Source organism: Microcebus murinus, chromosome 10 (assembly GCF_040939455.1).
Source record: "Microcebus murinus isolate Inina chromosome 10, M.murinus_Inina_mat1.0, whole genome shotgun sequence".
Classification (NCBI taxonomy): domain Eukaryota; kingdom Metazoa; phylum Chordata; class Mammalia; order Primates; family Cheirogaleidae; genus Microcebus; species Microcebus murinus.
Window position 1 is genome coordinate 51,114,912 of NC_134113.1, and position 12,000 is coordinate 51,126,911.

Genomic DNA, 12,000 nt, shown 5'->3' on the forward strand with positions numbered 1-12,000 from the left:
GCTAAAAAAATTACCTCTGATATAGCACAGGGAGATTAAAAAAAATGGGAACTATGAAAAAGTAGTTATATGGAAGACAGAAGGAGCAGTATTACCTTAAAAATAATCATAGAAGCAGATAATAGAGGAGAGGTAATATTTGAAGCATTAATAGCTAAAGTTTTTCCAGAATAAATGAAAGACAGTTTATAAGGCAGAAAGCATGACATGTATCAAGCAGAATAAGTAACAAAGAAATTCACGCACATATTGTAAAGAAAATGCAACACAGCAAAAACTTAAAAGTAACCAGAGAAAAGAGACAAATAACTGACAAAATTAAAATTAGAATGAGAGTAGGCTTTTTGACAGTGGAAGCCAGAAAAGAATAGTCTAATATCTTCAAAACACTAAAGAGGGTAACTGTAAACCTAGAATTACAGCAAAACTTTGAATAATTGAAGTCTTTCCACAATGAAAACATCAGGCCATGCGGCTTTTTAGAATGGTACCAAGCTTTTTAGAACAGACCATTTCAACCTTATACACACTCCTGCAGAGATCAAAAAAAACCCAAATACTCTCTGACTCATTTGGTGAGGTTAAGAGTAGCACAGATCCTAAAATCAGACAAGAATAAAAAGGAAAGGAAAATTAAAGCCAATCTTGCTCATTACATAGAGGCAAAGATCTTTCTAAAATGTGTGAACTGAGATAATGGATATGTTCATTTGTTCCACTATACAGTAAGTCCCCAATGTTGTCAGGTTCTTGGAAACTGCAACTGTAAGGTAACATGTCACAAATCATTTTTTTCCCTCATCAACATTATAACAAAACATTAAAGGAAATGATGTTATTCTAGGACCTGCTATTGTCATTCTGTTCAAAGTCAGTTTCTAAGCACCTATCAACAACATTAGGTGAGGACTTAATGTAGTAACCATTTTACATTATACATATCTTATAACATCATGCTGTATACCTTAACTATACACAATAAAATTTATTTAAATAAAATGTGCAAACTGAATCTACCAATATATTTTTAAAAGATCACACCATATTGGCTTTAATCTAGAAATATAAGGGTGCATAGCATAGAAATGTTATCTCAGAAATAGATGAAAGAAAAATAACCTCTTCCCTATATCCACTTTTGTTGCTTTACTATATAATTTCCATTATCAAACACACTAATATCTCAACATAAAATTCTCTCCACCCTTATTGCATCTGTTCTGCCCCATCCTCTTCTCAAACTATTGGTGGCCAGCGCCCTTGAGTGAGTGTCAGTGTTCTGTGTCTACTATTCCTCTCTCTCGCTCTTTCGTCTTTGCCTGCTGCAGTCATGCCTTTCCCTCCTCCGCATCACTGAAACCGCTCTTGCTAAAGTCGCCAATGGCCATCTTGTTGGCAGATTCCTGTGGTCACCTCTCCACCCTCACATTACCTAACTTAGCATTTGACACAGCCGATCACTCACTCTTCCTCACTTGGCTCCCAGGAAAACACTTTTTCTTTTCCTTCCCTCCTACCTCACTGGCCACTTCTCTTAATGATCCTGGGACTCATTCCTTGGCTGTCTTCTTTTGTCTGTCTTCACTTTCTTGGTGCCAAATGGACCTAAAAATGGGTATTTCCAGAGCACCTCTCTCCTGAACTCAACCCACAAATCCAGCTGCCTACTTGACCTTTCTGCTTGATTATCTAACATATTCATATGTACTGCCCCAAACTCCTGTGTTTTCCTACATCTACTCCATTCTCTCCCAACCTGGCCCTAAACCTCTTCCATCCAATCTGTCTTTTTTGATTATGGCAACTCCATCTCACCAGGTGCTCAAGCCAGAGTACTTAGAACCTTTCCTGTTTGTTTTCTCTCTTTCTCTCACTCTACATCCAATCTGGTTGGTTTTTCCCTTGAAAATATGTCACTGACCACGTCTTACCAACTCTGCTGCTACTACCAGGTCAGAGCTGCCATCGTTTCTTGCCTGAATTAGGTAGGACCATAGTCTCCTGTTGTCTTCCTTTCAGTCGAAGTCAAAGCCTGAGCCCTCACAGGGGCACACAAGCCTCCCGTGGTCCGGCCATGCTTCCTTGCCTCGTGGCCATCACTTCTCTCTCACCCACTCCAGCCTTGCCCTTCTGGAGATGCACTCTGGAGGCTTCTGCCAAACAGACTCTGCACTGACTGTTCCCTTTGCCGAGAATGCCTCTCCTCCTGGTATCTGCACAGCTCATTCCCTTACTTTCTTTAAAGTCTTTGCTCCATTAAGCATATCCAGACCAATCTATATAAAATCTGGGGGTGAGGGGAGCCCTTCATTGCACCCACAATAAGTCTTACACTGCTTTACTGTTCTCCTATAGCTCTTAACACTTTTTAATACCATGCATAGCTTGACTTTAATTATGATTTTTGCATATTGTCTCTACCTCACTAGGTCAGGGATTTTGGTGAATAAAATGGTGAATAAAAAATAAAAAGGTATTTAACCACTTCAGTACGAGCGTCGACTATAGTCGATAGCCACAGATGAACGCGCACAGCCACTTTAGCCGACAGTCGTGATATGACTTTTCTGATTTTTCATCTATCAAAATAAAATTGTGAACATTTAAAAATAACATAATGAAAGCATATATGTATATGTTACCTATTCTGATTTACATTACAAATAAAGCTGCCTGTAAAGTAAAACAAGCTTTCAGTGCTTTAAAGCTTTCCTCATCACACAAGAGCAAAACGGATTCATGGTCAATGCACAGCACAAACTATCGTGCGGACTATGAGTGCCGGCTGTGGGCAAGGTTTCGCGGCTGGCGAGTGTGGTACAGAAGTGGTTAATCTCATTAGTAATCAGGGAAATGCAAAGTAAGACCAAAGTGAAAGTTCATTTCATAATCACTAAGTTGGTTTTTAAAAACAAGTCTGAGGATACCAAGTGCTGGCGGGAGTACAGAGCATCACACTGCTGGTAGGAGTGTAAGCTGCTTCGGAAAGTATATTGGTATCATGTAAAACTGAACATCCATGTGACAAAGTCGCAGCAGTTCCACTCCTAGGTCTACACTGTTGAGAAACTCTTGCAGATCCAAACATAAGAATGTAAACAGCATAGCTCCTAATACAAAAACTGGAAACAAGCCCAATGCCTGTTGCTAGGGTTTGTACACGTAGAATGTCCACTGCCTTGTCCACATACACTGCCATAATGACAAGCAAAAACGAATGAAAGGAACTTGGGGTTCTCCTCCATTTCTTTGTGACTGACATGTTTCTTCTTCTCTCCTCAGCATGTCATCTACTCTGTGAAATTTATCATTTCATATGCAATCCCGGATGTATCAAAACTCACGAAGAGCAAGATCAAGAGAGAGAAATACCTGACCCAGAAGCTTCTTCACGAGAGTCACCTCAAAGATATGACAAAAAATATGGGGGTGATAGCCGAGAGGATGATAGAAGTAGTAGATAACAATTTACGGCCAAAATTAGATTAAGAGCTTTATGTTCTGAGAAGCACTTTAAGGAATTTAGCTCTGTCAAAATATATTATGAATCACTAATGAGAATGTTTAAGTTAAATCACTATGGCAAATATGAGTCTTAACTATTGCCATTTCCGTGCATATTATTTTTCAGTTTTAGCTAGCGATGCAAGAACAGGAAGATGTAAAACTTAGATCAAGAAGGGCATAAAATTAATCACCTGGAAAACCTAAAGTGTTCCTTTTTTGATAAATTGGAATTTTAGTAACACAGGAAGAGTCTCTTCGTGTGCTTAAAAACTGCCCCTTCTAAAGCAGAATGGATTTTTTTTTTCCTGTTTGATTACTTTCCTTTCTTTCTGTTCTCGGGCACATGATCTTTATTTTTAGGCAGAGTTCCATTTCTTCACTTTGCCAGATCTGTTCCAGAGCTATCTTTTCCTTATAGTACCATCATTAAACATCAGACATGCTCCCACCTTAATAGCTTTCCTGTGATTGAAAATAGCTAACTTGGAATTCTCTTTGAATGAATGCTGTTATTAAGAGGAAAATAGACTCAAAAATTCAAAATATTTAGGTATATTATCACATACCCCCAGAAAGGGAACCTCAGTTCGTCGGAGGAAATGCTTTCAGTCTCCTTTTTGGCCTGTCTTTCCATCTCAAAGAAATACTCTTAGTGGATTGGAATGAAGATAGCAAGGTTTTGAAGCATATTTGTCCTAATCTACAGTGACACCTTTTATCTTCCAGGAGCACTCCTAGAATACCCTGTGCCTAATCAATGTTGACTGCTTTGCAGATCTCGAGGGAATAAGATGACAAAAGTAGGGAAGGTTACAGATTCAAATAGAACTGTAACTCATGTTGACCTGGATAATTAACTTATCTCTTCCAAAGATGTGTCATTTCTTGGGGGAAAAATGATATCACGTGATTAAAATTATACTTTTAGCAACATAATTGTCTGGAAGAGATAAGCCCATCGGTTTCCCAGCAGATGACTTTTATTCATCAGACGCAGGAGGTGTACAGTATTACAAATCACCAAGCGCCTTCAAGAACGGCTCACTCCATAGCCATTGCGGCATGACGGTGTTGTTACATGGTCAGGAACAGCAAGTGCCCTAATTATGAGCCATGCTAATTCTGCTCCTTGTATGGGGCGTGCCTTCCATCAGGGAGTCTGCAGGACTTGGCCTATTTCTATACGTCCAAGCGGTCAACATACCAAAGCATCTGCCATAGTGAACGTGGCTTCATCCGCTTATTCTGGGCCCAGTAACTCGTCCGTAACCGTATGATTGCACAAGAGATGGGAGTATACCCAGATTATTTCTGATCAGAAAGAGACTCTGGATCTGACTTGAGCTTCCAGCCTCTTCCAGGGCCAATCAGGCAGTTAAGGGTAATAAAGGAAAATGGTTTGGCCACAGACTGTACCAGTATCTGGAGATAACTTCCTGCCGCACTCCTGTCCCATCACAGATCTTGCTTGCTCAGCCTAGCAGTCTACTCTGCTTCACTGCCTTTTCAGCGTCAGGCCCTCTGGGAGCTCTGGGGAAGACACGGAGCCAGCACCTCTCCCCCTTGACCGGTGACGGGTCAGTGCTGGGTGCAGGAGGAGGCGGCGGCGGTTTGCAGCCTGTTGGTGCTGGAGGGGCCTCCACCCGCTGGGATGCTGTTAAGTGCTCAGGTGCCAGAGGAGCCAACCTATCAGCACCCCAGCAGCTAGGGAAAGTGAACAATGCCTCAGTAATCAGGTTTTAGAGTCTTGTTATCATAAAGAAGCTTAACTCTAGATCACAGTTTTAAATGCCTGCCATGAATGTTATTTAAAAAAAAAAAAAGACAACCTAGTATTTATATAGGATTCATCAAAGCAGTATTTCTGGGCTTTCACATTGTCCCAGTGGATCAGGGACAACACTTTGCTATCTTTCTTAATCATGTTAATGATGTGGTCAGAGAGTGTTCAGGACAGGCCATGGAAGGTCTGACTGCGCTGGGATGGAGAAATGAATTTCTTGCTGCTGGAAGAAACCGTTTTTCATTCGGCACAGCCAAGATGGGAGTGCCCCGTTCCTTTCCTCGCTCCCCTGTGATACTGCCCTGGAGGGAGTGTCACTTCCTCTCTATTTTTACCTCTTTTCTCTGAAGTGTGCGACTATCTCCTAGTGTTTGAATTATGGCAATTAATCACTGTTGATGTCAGCATGGAAATGTTTTTACCTTATCTCCTTATATAGATGATGGAACTGCAGAAGAAACATACATTTATGTTTTCATAGCCCCAGCAGAGAGAATCGTCTTCATAGTTTAAAATGTGCTGCTGTGGACAGGAGGGAAAATAACTCTGCATTTTTAAAGGCAGCAAATGTGACGTCTGGCACTGCTAAGATGCCCAAAAGAATAAAACAGTAGAGCCCCGGGTCACTCATGCCGTCCACAGTGTTAATGTGAGTCCGGGGATGACTTGTGGTGAGGAACATGGGGCAGCGTCTGCAGACCACGGCGGCTGCATCTGTAAGTGGGAGCCGAGGCGGCGGCCCCAGGGAAACCTGTGGCCCCACCAAGGGAGAATCTGGCCCTCGACCTGTCCAGTGTTAACCACTAAAGAAATTTTAGCTTTCTGTCTTTTTGTTGTAATGCCTGTGAATTTCAGTGAATTGAAGCGTTAGACCAAATACTCAGGGGATTTTTCTTTAAACATCCCTCAGATATTTTAGCTATGTTATTAGAAAGGGAAAGCAATCATTTTTGTTTCAAAACTAAACAAGGCCGTCTTGTATACTGACTGTCACCAAAGTGTTCCCTTTTTAATGCACATGTGTCTTGGATTTCATGAAACATTAATTCAACAAGGGGTCAGAATGTGCTCTTTCATTGAAACACTCCTTGTGTCATTTTCTTATGTCCATAAGATGTGTGAGAAGTTAAAATGTACGATCAGCTTAAGTGAAATTATTCATGATGCTTTTTCCTATACTGTAGCATAAGATGTAAAGTTTGTAATTAATGTTTGTTAATTTCTGTGCATTTTAATATTCTTTTATAATTATGAGCATTTTAATAAATTTGTTTTTTCAAACAATACAGTGGTCTACTCTGTATTTAATTGTCTTAATGTTTTTTTTAAGGAAGAAAATATATACCTGCTATTAACTAATGACCAGTTATGTATCACTTGGATAACAGATGTGCACTTTTGTGTAAATGTATCTAAACTGATATATTTTAACAGCCACCACTTACTTTGGAACATGGTTTTTCTAGGAAAAAGTAGGGACAGGGTTTCAGCCAAGGCTGCTGCATGCAGTTGTTGGGATTGAGCCCTGCACAAGGCACCATGGAGCTGACGACCAGCCCACCATGCCAGGTGTCCTAGTGTGGGCACTGACTAGGAGGAAAGGGTGCTTTTCTCTAATCGCACGGAGATGTCTTCCACTTGCTAAACCAGGATTGCAGTGGACAGTGCCACCCAGAAAGGACAAGTCTCTATAAGTATCAGAAAGTCTCTGTAAGGACTAACAGCAGGCCTAGGTGCAGAAAGGGGAATTATAGATAAAGCATACTCTCATTACAAAAATCAATCTTTCCTTTATCTTGAGAAACACATAATCTAGATTTTACTCGTCCTATCCTTTGATTTTCTTGAACAGCTTAAATCTCAATAGGTTCACAATAAAACTGTAAGTTAAATATATTCCATAACTGGGCCAACAGGAAAAAGTTTTGTCTGATCACTAAATTATGCACTTGGGACCAAGTCTAATAATGTTCTTCCTCTTCAAGCATTATATGCCCAGCAGAGGGGCACTAAGATTCATTTCTGAAGCACCCTCTTCTGGGGGGGAATGAAGGTATTCATCTGACAACCATCAGACACTGGGCCATATTATTTTCCTTATATGTTACCTCACTGTCAACATAACTTTATGCTGAGATTTTAAGTAGCTTGTTTTAAAAAAAAAAAAAAGATTATAAAATTAAGTATGTGATTATCAAAGAAAAGCAACACGTTATGTAAAAATCTCAAGCTGTACAGAAAGGCTATGCAGGGAAACCCCAGGCTTAGCTCCCTCCCCAGAGGTTCAATAAATGTGAGTTGGGCCGTCAGGCAGACTCTGTGCCCAAAAGAAACTTCAGAGATTTGCTTTGGATTTTTAAAAATTACATTCAGTGTATTAAGGTTGCAGATCAGAAAGCTAGTTATTTCCTTAAGCTCAGCCCAAATCCTATTCATAAATCTAGCAAATTTCACCAGTCATTTTTTTTTTTTAATTTTTTTTTTTTTTTTGAGACAGAGTCTCGCTTTCTTGCCTAGGCTAGAGTGAGTGCCGTGGCGTCAGCCTAGCTCACAGCAACCTGAAGCTCCTGGGCTCAAGCGATCCTCCTGCCCCAGCCTCCCGAGTAGCTGGGACTACAGGCACGTGCCACCATGCCCGGCTGATTTTTATATTATATATATTAGTTGGCCAATTAATTTCTTTCTATTTTTATGGTAGAGATAGGGTCTCGCTCAGGCTGGTTTTGAACTCCTGACCTTGAGCAATCCGCCCGCCTCGGCCTCCCAGAGTGCTAGGATTACAGGCGTGAGCCACCGCGCCCGGCACCAGTCATTTTTTATAACACTTTTGAATACTGTTTGGTTCCACTTGCAAATTTAATGAAATATGTTAAAATATCTGCAATAGCACTCACAAATATAGTGTATTCCATTTCCTTTTTACATACTTCCAATTACCTGACCAATAGTGACCAAGAGGATTGTAACTGGTGAAACAGGAACTCTTGTTTCTCTTGCTGCCTTTTCTCTAGAGGATGCCTTTTGCAAAACCATTTAGGCCGTGTTCCCCCTTGTCAGCCTTCGTTACTGAGACACTGAATATACAAATACGAAATGGCCAGACAACGTATAAACAGAACTCTGACCCACAACCTGCAGCAGCCTGCCCAGGAAACCGATCCTTGACGTACAATAATCAGCCAGGAAGCCAAACTGCTATTAAGCTAGACTTACAGAAAGTCAGGCTGCTATCTCTAGGGACAAGCCAGGAAGCTAAACAATAACTTATTGGCCCAATATGGCCAAGACCTGATTAATAACTGACAGCTTCCCTAATTTGGGTCCTTGCTTGCACCTTAGGACCACCAGACACAATCATGCACAGGTGCAGATCTCTCAGGAGACTCCCTCAATCACTGGAAGGTTTGCTGTCCCTCATCTCTGCTTTGCGGATATAACTAAAAAAAAAAAAATTTAAAAAAATACTCCATCTGGTTGCTCCCCAAAATACTGAAAAGCAAACATATGTAAGGAGCAGCTCCTAGGAAATTGTTAAAATCGCCCCTTTGATTGGTGATGATGGGGCAAATACAACCCCAGGAGCTCCCACAGGAGCCCAGAGAGAACCTATCATGTTAACACTAACCCTTCATTAATAATGAGGCAGGTTAATGCATTCTTGAGACCTCTTCAATTTCCTTCATAAGGATAAATCATTTCATTACCTTCCTCATTTCAATCTAGGAAATTGCACTGAAAGCCTTAAATAAAACTTCCCCAACAATATTCTTCCATGTCACCTTTTGAAGCTCTATTACCTGTTCAGTGTGAACAGCGTAATTCCTAATACTTGATCATGGCACTCCATGTTATAAGAGAAATGGTCCCCGGACATCTCTTGAGAGCTCACTCCCTGGGTTTCCTATTGTATTCAGGGCTTCATCCCTTTGCAGTTTGCCAGCCTGGATAATATCACAAAATTTTGTCTTCTAAATCATGTCCCACTTAACATCTCTACTCATTCCTGGGCACCTAATTGCCTAATATTAGTTCCCCTCATTAGGAAAGACAGTAGCCCAGTGTGCTGCTCACAAACCACCCCGCAATGCAGCCCAGTTTCTGCCTGGATGGCCAGGCTGTTACAAACATATCAGTCCTCCAAACATTTCCTTAGCAACTCTGACCCGCTGCTCCAGCCAAACTAAACCCAATCTTTGTCAGCTGTGAACCAGTGCCTGGGGCAAATGTACTCACTTCCCACCCACTAGCATATTATAAATGATGAGAGAAAAGAACAGAAACTTTGCCCGGAGTAAAAAGTGAGGGTTTTCATGTACTGATCTAAGCATCTTGAGAATATAGTTGGCTTCACCAAAAATATGTCATGTTTTAATTAGGGTCGACAAGTACATTTAGAGTCTAACAAAGTCACTGGGGAAAAAAAATGAGGGCAATGGTTGGGTAGAAGACAGTTATTTTACCTGGATACAAGGCAGCCTGCCAGGTATAAGAAAGGAGATAAGAGTTAGAAACAGAGGACCTTGACTCAAATCTTGGATCTGCCACTGCCTAGATTCATAACCTTTAGAAAGTGGAGAGACTAAATAAACAGTCAATGGCCAGACAACATATAAAAGTAGAACTCCGATCCACAACCTGCAGCAACCTGCCCAGGAAACAGCCCTTATCTACAATCAGCCTAGGAGGCCACCCTGCTATAAGTCAGACCTGTAGGAAGTCAGACTGCTATCTCTAGGGACACTCCAGGAAGCTAAACAATAACTTATGTAACAACTGGCTCGATATGGCCAAAACTTGATTAATAACAGCTTCCCTAATTTTGGTCCCTGCTTACACCTTAGGACCAACCAGAGAAAGCCAAATATGCCACCTCACCAATCACACAGGATGTCCCCCTTCTAGTTAGCCTGCCTGCAGCTTCCCCACACCAGCAGCCTGCAGTCACCCGAAGCCTTCCCTATTATCCGCTATAAAACTTTCCTACTCCTCTGCCTGCCTTTGAGTCCCCAGCAAAACACAAGTGACAGGGATCGACTCCTTTGCTATAGAGCAAGATCGGAATAAATAGACTTTGCCCGTTCTCATTTGGTTGAACTTTACTTTGACCAAGTTATTAAACCTTTCTAGGCTCTAGCTTCCTAAAGTGGGGCTAAATATTTGCCTCCAATGAAGTCCCCAATGCCGACGCTTTTCACACTGGATTCAGTGTGCCAGGGAGAATAAGAAACCACAGGATAAACATGAGGTGTCTTCTTGGAGGGAAGGGTCTCAATGAGTAAGGGAGAAATGGTCATATTAAAATAAATAGATATTTTAAAAGTGAATGCAAAATTTAAGTGAGTTTTTAATATAAAATAACGGCCTTTAAAGAAATTCCATGCTGATAGTGAGCTGCTTCATTTGGTCCCGGGTTATACCTTCACCTTCCTCTGTCCTCAGTGGAACTTGGTGAAAAAGACTGAGAAGTGTTAACATATGTTGAAAGCACCTTGTCGGCCATGAGATTCTAGAATACTGGTTCTCAAAGTGTCATCTAGGTTCCCCTGAGAGTGCGGGCCTGAGACCTTCTCAAGAGGTCCACAAAGGCAAAACTATTCTCACAATATTACGAGACATTCTTTGCCTTTTACACTGTCATTCTCTCACGAGTGTACAGTGGAGTTTCCAGGAGCTCTATGACATAAGCTATGGCCAGAGAGTGAATGCAGGAGCAGTTATGAGCATCTAGCTGTTTTCTATTAAGCCAGACATTAAAAATATAAACCAATGTCATTCTTCTCACTACATTATTTTGAAAAAAATACAGTTATTTTTTGTTAAAACATTTTATTCTTTACATGTTATGGGTTTATTCTTGTTTTAAAATTAAAAGCAATTTTTAAAAATGTCTCAGTTTTAGTTTCTAATACAGTAAATACTATTATGATAAATATGATTCACTCAAACAAAAGTTTTTGCTTTCGCAAAACTTTAAGAGTGTAAAGGGGTTCTGAGGCCAAAAAATTTGGAGAACAACTGCTTTATAAGTATTGGAACCAGAGCCAACGATGGCATTTAAGTTGGAGAGTACACTCCAAGTGTGAGGGTGACACAAAAGACCAATGCACCCCTTCCACTCTCCATGCATGTGAAATCCATCTTCTGGTTAATGTCACTGACCTCTAGTAAAGCTCGGTCTCCAGCACAAGATCTGCTTTGGTGCTTTGGCTCAGACAAGCTGCCTCGTCCTGCTCAATACGTGCTAAGCTCTTGGTCTTCATTCCCCAGCTGTCTGTCCTGGGCTGCATAATGTGATGAGGCCTGCTGTGATCTGTGTATCCTGCCACATTCAGCATATATTTGTATATGTGTATTGCATTCCAGACTATTTTTCTTGGATATTCTGGGATTACGGGGGAGGAACTATGACCAGCAACATAGATTGAGCAGCCCTAATCTGAAAACCTGGAATTTCAAATGTTCCAAAATCCAAAACTTTTTGTGACCCCACAAGTGGAAAATTCCACATCTGATCTCATGACAGGTTGCAGTCAAAATTCAGGCACACCACGCACAGTTTCCTCAGCATCTCCAATGGGAAAATCAAATTATCTTCAGGCTATGTATATAAGGTATATATGAAACATAAATAAGTTTTATCCCCAAGATATCTCATTATGTATGTGCACATATTCCAAAATCTGAAAAACATCCAAACTTCAAAACATTTC

At 40.9% G+C, this 12,000-nt stretch overlaps 1 protein-coding gene across 3 annotated transcripts in view; it reads left to right on the plus strand.

Annotated features, from left to right (window-relative positions):
* Nucleotides 1–6,574, plus strand: part of ANO6 (anoctamin 6) — a 185,252-nt gene extending 178,678 nt beyond the window's left edge. For all 3 annotated transcript variants that reach the window (XM_012748410.2, XM_012748487.3, XM_012748617.3), the window contains one exon: nucleotides 3,283–6,574. In XM_012748410.2, the coding sequence (XP_012603864.1) occupies nucleotides 3,283–3,489 (207 nt within the window). In that variant the 3' untranslated portion in view covers nucleotides 3,490–6,574. The remainder of the gene's footprint in view (nucleotides 1–3,282) is intronic.
* Nucleotides 6,575–12,000: the final 5,426 nt, after the last annotated feature.